This window comes from Phocoena phocoena, chromosome 6, assembly GCF_963924675.1.
Source record: "Phocoena phocoena chromosome 6, mPhoPho1.1, whole genome shotgun sequence".
Taxonomy (NCBI): Eukaryota; Metazoa; Chordata; class Mammalia; order Artiodactyla; family Phocoenidae; genus Phocoena; species Phocoena phocoena.
In genome coordinates, this window is record NC_089224.1 from 98020938 (window position 1) to 98036054 (window position 15117).

General features: G+C 44.2%; 1 protein-coding gene across 3 annotated transcripts in view; it reads right to left on the minus strand.

Moving 5' to 3' along the window:
* Positions 1-15117, minus strand: part of ASTN2 (astrotactin 2) — a 914376-nt gene that overhangs the window by 173589 nt on the left and 725670 nt on the right. For all 3 annotated transcript variants that reach the window (XM_065878807.1, XM_065878806.1, XM_065878804.1), the window contains one exon: positions 13612-13877. In XM_065878807.1, the coding sequence (XP_065734879.1) occupies positions 13612-13877 (266 nt within the window). The remainder of the gene's footprint in view (positions 1-13611; positions 13878-15117) is intronic.

Below are 15117 nucleotides of genomic sequence, written 5' to 3' on the forward strand. Positions count from 1 at the left end.
GATGTTTTATCATCAAGGAAAGGTGAGGAAAAAGATAGTGACAGGAGGTGATTCTAGATTCCAAGAAAAGCTACTTGATGATGGAATAGCTTGTCCGTGTCCAAGAGTAGAGGAAGGACCAATGATGCGGTAGTCTCTATAGCTTACGTGTTGAGACCACAAGCTATGGGGCCACACAGACAAGGGTTTAAATTCTGGTTCCATAACTACTGGCTTGTGACACTGATACGAGATTTTCCCTCTGAGCTCCCGTTTCCTTTAGCGAGCCAAAAATCATGTTTTGAATACTATGAGCATGACAGTAAAGATAGAAGCTATTGTGACCCAGGGCAGATCCCAAAGTCTGGAAGCAAGAAACTTGGATTCTACCCTTAATTCTGCAGGCAAGTAAAGCAGTCTCTGTGTATTCTAACTTCTTTCTTCATAAAGCGTACATTAAGAAGGACACGGGCGTACTGAGTTCTTTCAGAGGCTAATACTCAGAATGGCTGGGATAAGACTGAGTCTGAGATAAGAAACAGACTCGTGATGAAAAACAATTACAGGAACCGGGCATGATTACCAGAAGGAAAGTCCAACGGAGACCAACGATGTCATCAAACACCTGGAAGGCTGGCACTTAGAACTAGGAGAGAGGACAAACTTTCATTGAGCTGCTTCTATAAGCCAAACGTTGCCGCTAAGCACCTTCCGTGGATTATTTGTTAATCTGCAAAACAATTCTATAGACATTATTAATCCCATTTTACTCATGAGAGAAAAAGAAGCTTAAACACTTAAGTACTGTGCCCAAAGGCACAAAGACATTTTGTAGCAAAGCTGGTATTCAAATCCTCATCTGATTCCAAAACATATGTTCTGTCTGGTAAGTCAATAGGTAAGTCCATCTCAGCACAGTGTTGATGGATGGAACTGGAAACAAAGACAGGGCATGTACAGGAAAATAATTTGACTCAATATAAAGAAAGATATTCTAGTGGTGAGAGAACAGGCTGCTCAGGGATCACTGAGCAAGCTGTTCCTGGAAGTATCCAACACAGGCTCCTGCAGGGTACGGGTGCAAAGAATCAAGCAACAGACTAGGGCTGGACTAGATGCCTGGGGAACCTCTTCCATTCTGACTCTGTCTTCTCTTTCTTTCTCACACACACTGTTTTGATCATAAAATATAATAATGAAACGTGGGAGAGATGAAGGAGGAGGGACAAGGGGAAGAACAGGGAGGAAGGAGAAGACAAGTAAGAGCTTGTCTATACTCAGCACTCGCTATGCACCACGCACAAGGCTAAGCGTGTTAGATGCCCATCTCATTTAATACAATAGCCTCAGAAATTAGGTATTATTATTAGCCCCACAACACATCTGAGGGAACTAAGGCTCAGAATCCCTTGCCAAAAGTCACACAGGAGAAAGGGAACAGCCAGGACTTGATGACAGATTTGACCGGCATCAAAGACAAAACTGTTCTTTTAGATCACTTTGGCCTACAAGTCTATCAATACTGGCTGTGGTGGACTGCCAAAAAATCAAGCCTGGTCGAGCCTCTAGACCTAACTACCAACTTACAGGAAGTACAGGGGTAGAGGAATGTGCTAAATAATACCATGGGGCTGCAATGAGCAAAATCCCCTGGGAACTATACCCAGTTTTCTTGATAAAATATCACAAGGAATAAAAAGAGTTGGAGGAAGAAACCTATGGATTAAAGGAGACTTAATTATCAGCCAATCATAACGTTTGAATCTTATTTAGATCCCAATCTGAACAAACTGGTACCAAAAATATAAGACAATCTAGTAAACATGAACAATGACTAGATATTTGATGGTGTAGAGGAATTGTTAGTTTGGAAAGCAAGGCAATGATATTGATATTTTTGGAGTCCTTATGTTTTAGAAATACGAACATTTACATATCAAATTATATAGTGTTTGAGGGGACAGAGCCGGCGATGCAGGCCTGCAGTAAGTTGATTATTATTGAAACTAGAAGATGATACGTACATGGAGGTTCATTATACTAGTCACTTTAGCTTTGTACATGCTATACTTTTCTAAACTAAATTGGTTTGGAGTTAGGTAGCAGAAAATCCAGGAATATGACAATGCTCCCCCAAGTGGGAAAATCTGGAGATGAATCTAAAAAAGAAAAGAAACATGTAGTTCCAAGAAGAAGCTAATTACTTGAGGGTTTCTCCTCTTCTCAGGACTTAAATTTATGGTCTGGGACCCTTCTGCTCAGAAACTCAAGGAATGACATGACTCTATTGACCAGAGAAGGCTCTGTACAGATTTACCAACTGTGTGATGGTACAAACTCATGCTGCTTTCAAACACATCTGCCTGGTGAATTGGGAGGCACATCTGGAATGACTTTTTTTTTCTCCTAAGATTAGAGAGAAATAGGCAGAGAGAGTTGAATTGTTGGTGAATTCTCTCTACGCCCTTAGCATCACTGCTGACTGAAGTTGCCTAATGACCCAAGAAGAGCCCCCTGTGAACAGGGATAAGCTCCAGCAGGGATGGGGCCTGCAGCTTGCTCTGTTCCTGGAAACCCAGCACTACCCTGGCCGTTTTGCACGACACCCACCCAGATAAATGATGGTTGTATGACAGATGAGTGCTTGTGGGACAGCTGGAAAAGGGATTCCAGCCCCAGCTCTGACATTTGGTAGCCCTGTGGGGCTTCAGAGGGTGGTACCCACTCTTGGTGAGCCTCAGTTTCCTAATCTGTAAAGTGAAAATAAACACTGCTACCTTCATAGGACTATTGAAAGAATTAAGGGAGTTAGTGTATGTGAAAGCACCACGCAAGCATGCTGATGCAAGGTGGTCATTCATTTTTCACACATTCATTTAGTTATTCTCATGAAAAATATATTTATTGAACTTCTACTATGAGTAAGACACTATAGTAGAAGCTATTGGTGCAATGCTGAACAAAAGTTTGTCCAGATCCTGGTCTCATGGAGTTTACCTCTTAATGTACAGGAAAATATTTTGACTCAATATCAGAATGGATATTCCAGAAGTGAGGGAAACAGGATGCTTAGGGGTCACTGAGCACACTGTCACTGGGAATATTCAAACACAGGCTCTGTAACATTTGTGAGGTGTGGCAGAAAGGAATCAAGAAGTAGACCAGGGTTGGACTAGACGTCTTCATTCCTGAGTTTATCTGCTCTTCCCTCTGCATTGGCAATGTTGTCGTGATAAAACAAAATAATAAAATGTGGAGGAGGAGGAGATACAGACATTAATCAAACAATTAGAAAACATACATAAAAGTATAATGAGAGGGCTTCCCTCGTGGCACAGTGGTTGAGAGTCCGTCTGCCGATGCAGGGGACGCGGGTTCGTGCCCCGGTCCGGGAAGATCCCACATGCCGCGGAGCGGCTGGGCCCGTGAGCCATGGCCGCTGAGCCTGCGCGTCTGGAGCCTGTGCTCCGCAAATGGGAGAGGCCACAACAGTGAGGCCCGCATACCGCAAAAAAAAAAAAAAAAAGTATAATGAGAAATTATGATAACTGCTATGAAAGAGAGATAAAAAGCCTCAAGAAAGTAAACCAATAAACAAACAGGGGGATCTTATGAAATCTAGAAGCCTCAGCAATCTGGTGGATGAATAGCAGTCAAGTCAGTGGAACGGAGAAAGGAGGGGGAGGGTAAAACAAGTTCCAAGCAGAGGGAACAGCACGTACCAAGGCTCTCTGGCACCACAAAGCACAGTTCCAGAAAGTAGAAGATCAGGAGTTGTAAGAAGTGAGAAGCGCAGTCCCTTGCAGGCCACGGTAAGCACCTGGGTCTGGATCCCGAGAGCAGCTGGAGGCCAGTTGAGGGTTTTCATTGGAAAAGTGATGTGAGCAAGTTTTAACTTTGAAAATATCACTCTGGTTACCAGGAAGAAAATAAATTAGAGGAGGTGAGGGTCATTGTTAGCCGGTTAGGAAGCTACTGCAACAGTTCAGCCAAGACTTGGACCAAAATGGGTAAAAGTGGGCATATTTGAGAAATTCCTAAGAAGACAATTCTACAAGGTTTGTTAATGAGCTATAGTTTGGGGGTGGGGAGTGAGCACAGGAGGAAGGACAAACAGGTATCAGGGATGTCTCGCTGGTTTCCAGACTACAAGAACTGAGATGGAAATCCAAAGGTGCCTATCAAAAGAAAGGCAAAGTCATCTATGGCAAATGTGGTGTCTGCGTGGGTTACACATGAGGAGAAGCTACTGTATTTCCACTGGGTGGAGGGAGCCAGCCCTGGAATGAATGGGGGTGAATCAGTGTACACAGCAGAGGTAGTCTATTCTTTCAAATCTTTTGGCCACTGAGTGAAAGAAATGAAGACACAGTGGCAGGAGAAGGTAATATTAGGCAATGATAGTGTCCTCAGTAGACTTCCATTTTTTTACCCTTTATTAAAAAGTTGAAGGGAAGTAGCTAAGAGAGAGACCACAGCAAAATGAGAAAAAGCAGAACCGCTCAGATCACACCCTGGCTCCACCAGTTCTTATTTATAGGATCTTGGGACAAGTGATCTAACTTCTCTGTGCCTCAATTTTTCCCAAGGGGAAAAGAAGGATAATAATAGTGCCCATCGTGTGGGGTTGATCAGAGAGTTCAGTGAACTAAGTACATAAAGTGTTTGAGCTGAGCTCCTGGCACAATTGAAGTGCTCAGTAAGTGGTTGTTCTTAAAAGTACCAGGAAAAGACATTCTGTGATTCTCTTTTTTATTACATTTGCTAACTGAATTCAATGTCCCGTGGGGGAAAAAAAAGCTCTACACTCTTGACACGCAAAAATGCTTGCATTTGCTAAGTCTGTTTGTCTTGCATATCTTACTGAATCTGGTAGTTTTCTGGTCTCATGAAATAGCTATGTTTTCCAGTTTTGCAAGCAGACAAGCCAAGCATTAAGTTCCTCTTTTGTAATTGACCATGAGCGTGTTGAGTAATATGTGGATTATATCCCCCTCTTTTCTTTGATCTTCCCTCTTGCCAAGAACTGCCTGACAGCCTGGTTCCTGGCCAGTTCACCTCCTTCTCATAATGCACCGATGGAGAGGAAGTGGCCCACAATAGCAGAGATTTACTCCAGATTATAAGTACTTGACTTTCTTAATCCCTAAGCAAGGAATTCCCTGAAGGAATATCAGAATGAGAAAGACATATGAACAATGGTTTTGAGTAGTGGTTCTCAAGCTCAGTGTGCATCAGAATCACCTGGGAAGCCTGTGAAAATAACAATTCTCGGCCTCACTCCTCTAGAGAAACAGAATCAGTAGGAGGAAGCCAGGAATCTGCATTTTTTAAATAACACTTCCCCCATTCTCAACCTAAGTGATCCTGATTGACTTGTGACGTTCTGAGTTCCAAGTCTCCACACTCTACTCCACACTCCTGACCTCTTATTCTGCTTTACTTCCCCTCCCCTTTGCCTTTCAATATACCATGCTTTTCACTATTTTTATTGTTTACTTTCTATCTCCCACATACACTCCAGTAGAAATTAAGTCTCCAGATGGTTGAAATATATCCCTGTTTTGCTCCCTGATGCATTCTGAAAGCCCAGAACAGTGCCTAGCCCATGGGAGATCCTTAATAAATATTTGTTAAAATTATTTGAACTGAGTCCCCACCCTCCCAGACATCCCATATATGGACTTCTGCAGTGGACACCCCAACTCACTAGTCCTCTTCTCTTAGTGTTCTACAACGTTTGGGTCAAAAACATTTAGAAAATTTGCTGATGCCATGTAGCTTTTCCCCCAGAAGAAAAATGCAATAATATATAATTCTGCATAAACTTTCTGGCGATGGAGATCCAACAACCCTTCAAAATCAATGATCTGCAGACCTGAAATTAAGAACCCTTGACATAAAACCAGCCCTAGTCCCTACAATTCACCCTTCCACTGTTGATGATGTAATTATTATGCAAAAATGCATGTCTGGTTATGGCTTTCCCTTGACCCCCAATCTTCAAGAGTTCCCTATAGTTCACACGGTACTCCAATCCCTCAGCACAACGTTCAAAGTTTCTGCGACCCAGTTTTCTGCTCATCACTTCTCGTTTTCTATCTCCCAAATTTTTCACACCTGTAGTAAGAATGATTGACTAAACATACATTTTGGACACAGACTTCCTGGGTCAGTCACTAGCTGTGTGATGTTAGATGAATTATTTACCTAAGTCCTCAGATTTTATTTTTAATTTGTGAAATGGGCATCATAATGCAAATGTGCCAGGGGATAGAGTGAGAGAACACATACAAATACACGCAAGGCACTGAAAAAATGCCAGGCATACAGCTGGCACTCAATGCTTGTTGGGTTTTTTTCTTCTATTCTAAATGTTTGTCACACAGCATTTGACATAACTTTCTTTCCTCTTCTTTTCCAATATACCTTAGTCTAGACCAAGGTTTGTCAAATTTTTTTCAGAGGACTACAGTAAATATCTTTGGCTTTGCGCGTCCTACTGTCTTCTGGGGCAACTGCTCAACTGAGCCGTCATGGCAGGAAAGCAGACATAGAGATGTGTAGACAGATGAGTGTGGCGGTGTGTCACAAACTTTATAAAAACACATGGCAGGCTGGATGTCACCTGTGGGCCAGAGTTTTCCAACTCAGGCCTAGGTCAGCTTCAGAATCTCACAGACTTGGGTTCAAGCTTCTCTGAACCTCAGTCTCATCTATGAAATAGGGATGATAATAATATTCCCCTCAGAAGTTCTTGGATGATTGAATGAGATAAAGCACAGAAAGCCCATGGCAGTTTTTGGCATATAATGTACATCTGGTACCTAGGATTATCTTTGTCATCAACAGAGTAGTCTCAAGCTATATCCACCATCTGTACACACCCACCTTCCCTGCTGCAAGAACCTTTTCCAGATTTACCTCCCCCCAACCAGAGTTTCTTTCTCCCTCTTTTCTAACACTGTTGGAATGTCTATTGTATTGTTTGAAAATAAGTCATGAATTAATGTAGCATGTGTAAGCAGTTAGTTACTCATGTGGTTCTTCTGCCTCATCCCCTAGACTGTGAGGTCCTTGAAGGTACAATCTGTGTCGCGTCTCCCTCTGTATTATCTCTCCTCACACAGTATCTACACACACCCAATGAGAGGCTGTGGTGGTGATGCTGCTGCAGCAGTGGTGATGGTGGTTATGATAAGGGTAGTGGTCACAGTGGTGGGCACAGCTGTGGTGGCAATAATGGGGCGGGGGGATGATCTTGGCTGTTAATTTCTTTTCAAAGAGCAGTCATTTGGAATTCTCTTCTCAGTTTGAGCCAAGAAGTGTAAATTGAGCAAACAAATCTTTCTGGCAGAGGGAAAGGATCTGCTAGAATATTAGAAAACCACAACAAGACCAAAATTACACATGGTTCTTCCTAGGGCAGCATGGAAAGAAAAAAAAATATATCACATTATTGGAATTCAGGGGACTCGGGCAATAGAAAAAAAAAAAAAAAAAAGCATCCAGATCTACAGAGTATTTTATAGTCTTCAAAACACCAGCAAACAGTCTCTTAATTTTTCTGCTTGAGAGCCCTATGGGGAAAGTCACCACCATTTCACAGATGAGGATACGAGTCTGAGAGAGACAAAAGACATCACCCAGGTCAGAAGCCATGGCTGACTACTTCAAATTCAGACTTGGCTGTGTGCCCTAGAGCAAGTCATTCCTGTCTCCAGGTCTCAGCTTTACTATTTGTAAAATACAGAGGGTATGATTTTAATACCCATCTCTACTCACAAATGCTGTGTCATTGGGATGGAGTACAAGATATGTGAACCTTTCTCTTCCCAGTATTAACTTAAGGAGTAAAGTTGGTAAATATCTTTGGATGGAAAATAAATTGCAGGTCACAAGGTGCCTCATCCAACATCAAAATATTTCCCTTATTTTCAGGGAAGAACCTAGATCTGACCCTAGATCTGTCAAAAGGGACTGTGGGATAAAGTTAGCCCATACTTTTCGTCATACAGATAAGGAAAGAGACCAAGACAGTAGAAGTATCCTTGCCCAATGCCATATAACAATCAAGGACAGAACCTGGTACAGAATCCAGGTGTCCCAGTTCTTCCAAAGAAAACTCCCAACCCCCAAATGGATAGGGGTAGATACTGTAATGTCTACTTTATAAATGAGTAAAATGAAAGGTCACCCAGACGATCAACGGGAGAGATGGGACTCAAATCCAGCTCAGTCTGGCTCTTCACCATGACACAATTTTTTCTCCTGCATTTGGAGCCTCTTCTTATTCACCCAAAGGCTAAGTTAATAGCCACGCACAGTCTTGGTCATTTAAGCACTAGTTGTGCTTAGCTAAGCTCCGTGGCTTTGGGCTGTGTAAGGGTCATTTAACAGGTGGAGGGAGAAGATTGATGCATTAATCAAATTCTCCATCATTAAGACTTTTTTCCTGCTTTGCTTATTCAGAACCACAGCACAAAGTGTAATGAAAGGCTCCTTTCCAGCTGAGGCAGAAGGCATCATCCTTTCCCATGCATTCAAGGGGATGGAACCAAGGATATCGCAACCACCAAAGGAGCTAGTGTCCCCAAGGCTATGAAGAGCACACCCTGGCCCTTGCCCAGAATCAGAGGCCTGAACAGCCCCACAAACCTCAGGCAAGTCACACCCCCTCTCTGATACTTCCTGACCATGCCATATAACGGGACTGAGCAGTTGACTTAGCATCTCAAATAACTCAAGGAGACAGGTGTTCTCACATAGAAGAATGGTTCCATTCTGTGTTGGAAGGTCTACAGAAGGAAATCCTTTTACTCATGTGTAATTCCACCTATGGTATCCTTTCCTATAAAGTACAAGTTCCAGTAATATTTATAAAGTGAGAAAAATGCTCCTGAAATCCTTCCATTTGTGATCTGCCCTTTTAGGTTAATCTCTTGCATACAAAATGCAGACCCTACTCTGAACGTCATGTCCCTAGCACTTTGGGCATCTGCAAAGTTATCGAGTGCTACCTAGAGGAGGAGATACCAAAGGAAGCACAGAAAAAGGAAGGAATCAGTTGAGACAAACGTTATTTTTATCATTATCATAGGAAACATAAGCCCATTACATGCTACATGCCAGGTACTATACATTCACTATCATCTGATCCCCATGAAGTAGGGATCACAAGAGTCCATTTTATAGACGTAAAAACTGAGGTTTGGAGAGGTCATTCAGCAACACTCCACAGGAGGAGGGAATTGAGGCAGGATCCCAACTCAACCTGAGTGGAGCACAGATCTTGCACTATCTGATTCCACTTTGACAAAGTCTCTTGTAGGAAACTCAGAAAGAAACTCACCCAACCTCTCTGCTTTTTCAGGTAGGAAAAGAGAGGCCCAGGGAGGAAAAAGGACTTGCCCCAGCCTCGCTATGACTCAGTGTCAGAGTCCAGGCCAAGGCCCTTTTATGTTTGACCCATGTGGACCCTGCCTCTGACTGCAAAGAAATGCAGAGAGATGGAGAAGTCTTGGGAGAAGTGATGGGGGTTTGGGGAAGAGGCAGAGGAAAAATGATGGCTAAGATGAAAGTTGCTGCTTTCTCATCACACCAGCCTCTCTCAGGGGCCACGATCCCCTCCTCCAGGATCGTTTCCAGACCTGCACTGGGCCTGTCTTACCCACTCCTACCACAGCCTGGCTCCTTTGAAAAGGCCTAATGTACAGCAGCCCCTAGGCTGCTGTGAAACTCTAAACAGGCCTGTCTTGGGGGTTGGGGAGGGAGAGAAGAAACTAGTCAAGCAGCTCTAAGGTTCCTTTGCAGGTATAACTTAGAGGAGAGGAGCTTGGAGCTGAGAAGACAGCGCCTACCTGTCTGCTCTAATGCCTCTATGCTCCCCGCTATCAGGAGCCAAACTCCTCACCACCAGAGCCTTCAGAGCTCTGCCTAGCCTGGCCACCGCCTCTGCTCGGCATTGCCCATGGAGCTCCCATCCCGGCCTCAGGGAAATGGGCCACGTTTGCACATCCTTCAGGGCTCTGCAGGAGCTAGGCCTTTGACCCGGAATGCTCTCAGGTTCCTCCTCTCCCCCAAATCCAGTCCTCTACTTTCACTTTAGGCACCCGACCCCCAAGAACTAATTCCAATTTCATTTCCCTAAAGAAGCCTTCCTTCATCCCACAAATCCCTCGGTCACCCGATTTTAACCCAAAGGCCTGGACTTCTCTTGGTACTCAGCACAGTTTGTTCTCACTTATTTGGTGGGAGTGTTTCAATAATATCTGTCTTCCCCACAAGTCTGTAAACTCCATGAAGATAAAGACCATGCCCATTTGTGTCCATTTGTCCCACTCTTCACTTCTTGGGGCATGACACCATACATGGTAAATAGTAGGTGCTCAAAAATACTGAATTAATGAAGAAAGGACTCGGGCTTCAAAAACAGCAGATGCCACATAAGGAGAACAGTGACATCTAGTGACTGCTTTCACACTCCTGGACTGCTTTCACACTCCTGGGCTTCTCTATCTGAGAGAATGTGAATCAGCCTCAGGAAGACCCATTTCCAGAACTGACGTGCTGAGGGAAGCTGGCATAGCATCTGGACATGGGGAACCTGACTCCTAAGCAAAGAGGAAAGGAACCAGCGCTCGTCTTGCCACCACACGTGCCAAGAACACATCATAAAAGTCCTGTGACTTGGGGCTTCCCAGTGGTTAAGAATCCGCCTGCCAGTACAGGGAACACGGGTTCGAGCTCTGGTTCAGAAAGATCCCACATGCCACAGAGCAACTAAGCCCGTGCACCACAACTACTGAGCCTGTGCTCTAGAGCCCGCGAGCCACAACTACTGAAGCCCATGTGCCTAGAGCCCGTGCTCCACAACAAGTGAAGCCACCGCAATGAGAAGCCCGAATGGTGCAACAGAGAGTAGCCTCCACTGGCTGCAACTAGAGAAAGCCCCCGCACAGCAACAAAGACCAAATGCAGCCAAAAATAAAAAATAAAAATAAATTACACACACACACACAAAGTCCTGTGACGTAGCTAGTATCGAAACACCTCAAAGGTGAGGAGAGCATGGCCCAGAAAGAGCCGTAAATAGGGATATTCATAGCCTCTCTCACCAAACCCTGGAGAGCTACGGACGTGCTGCTTTTTTTGTCTGCACTAACACGACACTGGTCAGACGACCCTTGGTATTTACTGGAAGCTTCAACAGCCTCCTCAGGGGTCTCCCTGCTGCCACTCTTACGTTTCCACAGTTGACTCTCACCCTGAAACCAGAGGTTTGGAGATGTATACACGTTTGTCTCTCTTGGATTTTCTGTTGTTGGTCTGGGGACCTCTGATGCACAGAGTTAGATGATTTGAGATGCACGGCTCGTGACTCAATCTCATTGCTGCACCATGCATGGTTAGGCTTTATGTGTTCATCCAGTTAGTGTTAGCTGGTTAGCTACGTTTAGCACTTTCATAAAGCCCCATAAATCCAGCACCCAAACATCAGCTAGAAACTTGACTACCATCATGTAACAAATGCTCCATCGTGCCATTACCTGCCTCGCTTGACTCAAGATTACCATGATCCTATGTTCATAATTTCCTTGATTCCTTTTTTAAACTATCTATTGCATCTGTATTTATTTTTAAAAGGCAGTGTATTTGATATGCGCGTATATGCATGTATATGCGTGTGTGTGTGTGTGTGTGTGTGGTTTTCTTTTTGTTTTGTTTTTGCGGTACGCGGGCCTCTCACTGTTGTGGCCTCTCCCGTTGCGGAGCACAGGCTCCGGACGCGCAGGCTCAGCGGCCATGGCTCACGGGCCCAGCCGCTCCACGGCATGTGGGATCTTCCCGGACCGGGGCACGAACCCGCGTCCCCTGCATCGGCAGGCGGACTCTCAACCACTGCGCCACCAGGGAAGCCCTGTGTGTCTGTTTTAACTTAAAATAGAGGTAAGGGTATCATGCTATATAAGCTATATCTTCGGGATTTCTTGTGTTCATTTAACATTATGTTCATCCATCTCATATTAAGTGTCACTATAGTTCATTCATCTTGGCTGTAGTACAGTGTTCCACTGTGTGCATATTCGACACCTTATTTAACTGCTCTCCCATCGATGGTCATCTGGGTTGTTTCCAGAGGGCTCTTTCTGCCACACAAATCTAATCCTATCAGCTTCCTGCTAACCATGTATCTTCAGCATGTCACTGCCCTCCAGATAGTGTCCAAACTCCAGGACCTAGCTTATAGTATCCTAAATAATCAGGTGCTTTCTGTCCCCTTGGCCTCATATCTGCTCTCCCTCCATCTCTTGGTCTCAGTCATGGGAAATTTCTATAGGTCTTTGTAGAGACCATGTACTTTTCTGCCTCAGGTCTTCTACCTGAAGATACTCTCCTCACTTCCTTATTCTCATCCCTGATCTGTCCTCTATGAGACCCTACCTGACCACTCACCATGCACTGGCACTTACTCAGCCCAGGAGGATGCTTTGGGAGGGGCACATAATCCATAGCGTCCTATTGGACTTGGTCAGTGGTCTACCAGATTGCCTTCTCTGGAGGCCCAGGGCTGTCCAGAAGTTGTTGGAGAGGGAAGAGTGGGGACCAAGTGGAGATGCTTTATCTGCCTTCTTCCTTACTGAAGCAGTGGCATCACTATTCCTGGTTTTATGGATTGGGGTTCCTGAACACTACATTTGGAAAAAAAAATGTTCCATGAACACAAGTGTGCAAACCAGTGAACTAAATCATTCATACAGTCCTCTCAAGCCCTGACATGCTATAATTGAAAGTCACAGAGATAGAAAGAGGAAAAAGAGGAGATATAATTTCATGATTAAGCATGTAGGCTCTGGAGCAGACCAACATGGAGCAAATCATTCAACATCTTACATTTCCTCACTTGTAAAGTGGGCATGAGAAAAGGATGAACCATACGGAATTGCCATCTTTATAAATAAAAAATGGTCAAATGTCAGAAATTCCATATGAATCAACTCAATATTTATAAGTAAATCATAGATCTGGAGGGTAAATTAAATGAGATAACCCAAGTATAGTACAGAGGCAGAGGCTGCAAGGTTTTCACCAAACCCATACCTTCTTCTCCTAGGCAAACAGATAGAATACATTTCCCTGTCTTCATTTGCAGACAGGTGTGCCCAGTGGCTGAATTCTAGCTTAGCAGAATAGGAGATGAAATGAGAATTTGCCATTTTCAGGCGTGGCCCGTTTCAACTTCTCATGTGCAATCTTCCATGTTCTTTCTTCTTCCACAGCAGCCGTGGAAGCATTAGATTAATGGAGCACAAGATGAACAGGCTGGGACCCTGAACTACTTCTCAGAGTAAAGCCACCCATCAATCAAACACTTCTATTTAGGACTCTGCACAACAAGAAATAACCTTAATTGTACTAAGCCGTTGAGATTGGAGAATTTGCCAGTTACAGCAGCTAGTGTTACCAAGTTATATACGTGCTTACAACACGGCAAGGGATCAATAAATGCTAGCCCTCACCATGCTGTTGATGACGATGATGACAATCCCAGTGGACAAAGGGCCCACAAGGGCAGGAGGTAGGAGGGTTGGTTCTTAGATTTGACTCAGTGGTTGTGTCAGGGGACCTCACCTCTTTGGTGCCATTGTCCTGAATGAGAGTGTAAAGTGGTACCACGCGGTTGATTTCCAGGAGCACCGGTGTGGGGCTCAGCTGCTCCTTGCCCGGTCGGCGGCAAAGGTGGCAGGTAGATGGACAGCGGCCTTTCTCCTCACAGCGGATCTCCACACCTGAGATGAGCTGGTCATCAGACAGCATCTGGGCCGTCAGCAGGCCTGAGAGGTAGGTGATGAAGGGCATGGACTTGAGCTCCTTCTTGCTGCCCAACTCCGTGGTCTCTGGAGAAAGAGATGTAAGTTCAGTATTGTTCAGTACTGTTCAAAAGGTCGGACTCTTGAACCCATTACGATGTGCTAAGGAGGTAGTCGTCCACTGGAAAGGGAAAAAAGATGATAGAGTGGTTCCTTCATGATGCTTTGGAAAGAGCACTGACCTGAGGGCTCAGAGACCAGAATGGTGTCTTGTTATACCATTTATATTAAATAACCCTTTGCTTTCTCTGGGCCTCACTTTCTTTATATTTAAAGTCAGTAGGTTGGACTAGAGGATTCTTCAAGGACCTTTGTAAGATGTAAATACTCAAGCATATTTTTCCCAATAAGAAATTCTTTTGTTTACTGTTAATTTTTATAAATTCTACCTTTTTTTCAAAAACTTGTTCCAGTCCTATATTTTTCATGCAGTTCCATGTAATAGGTGAGAGACAAGCTTTGGAGTCAAGTCAATTTCAGTTTAAATCTCATTTCTGCTGGATAATAGCTCTGCTGCCTTGGGAAAGTCTTCGAATGTCCAGGAGCTTATAGTGATTAATTGCATAATGTGTGGTTAACAATAACAACTGAAACAGTTATGACTGGTAAATGAGATAGAAGGAGATGGACCTGTCTGGAGAAGGCATTATTTCCCCTTTCTTTCCGTGCTCGTCTGTCCCCTTATTCAAATTTCTTTTCCTCAGTGTGCTGTCATGTGCATGAAGGACGCACGCCCCATTCTGTGCTGTTCCTCTTTATCCCTACAAGTGGCATTTCACACCTCTGTGCCTTTGCTCTCCCTGCCCTACGTTTCCCCTCTGCCTCCCCAAATCTTTACCACCCATCAGCGCTCCATTCCAATGTGACCCTCTTCAGGAAGTCTTTCCTCCTCCTTTCCCCAGCCCTTCTTCTCTGATAAGTATTTCTGCATGTAAGACCCTATCTTGTTAAGCTCATTTTCTCACCTCATTTTCTGTTGACCTCTCCAACCATAAAATCAGTTCAGGGAGACCAGGGGCCATGTCTCCCACTCCTGTCCCCTCAATATTCAGTGCCTAGAATGGTGCTAGGGATATACTTGAGAGTTTATCGAGAGAGATTATATAACTGTGAATGGTTAGAACAACATTTATGATCTAGTCTAGAGGCTCCAAAATTCATCTGAGGAATTCTAGGGATCCCAACAGCCATCTCAGCAGCTGCTTGAAGAAGGCAAGAGGGAGACTGAGAAGGCAGGACTCTAAACCTGCATCTCAGCTTCAAATAG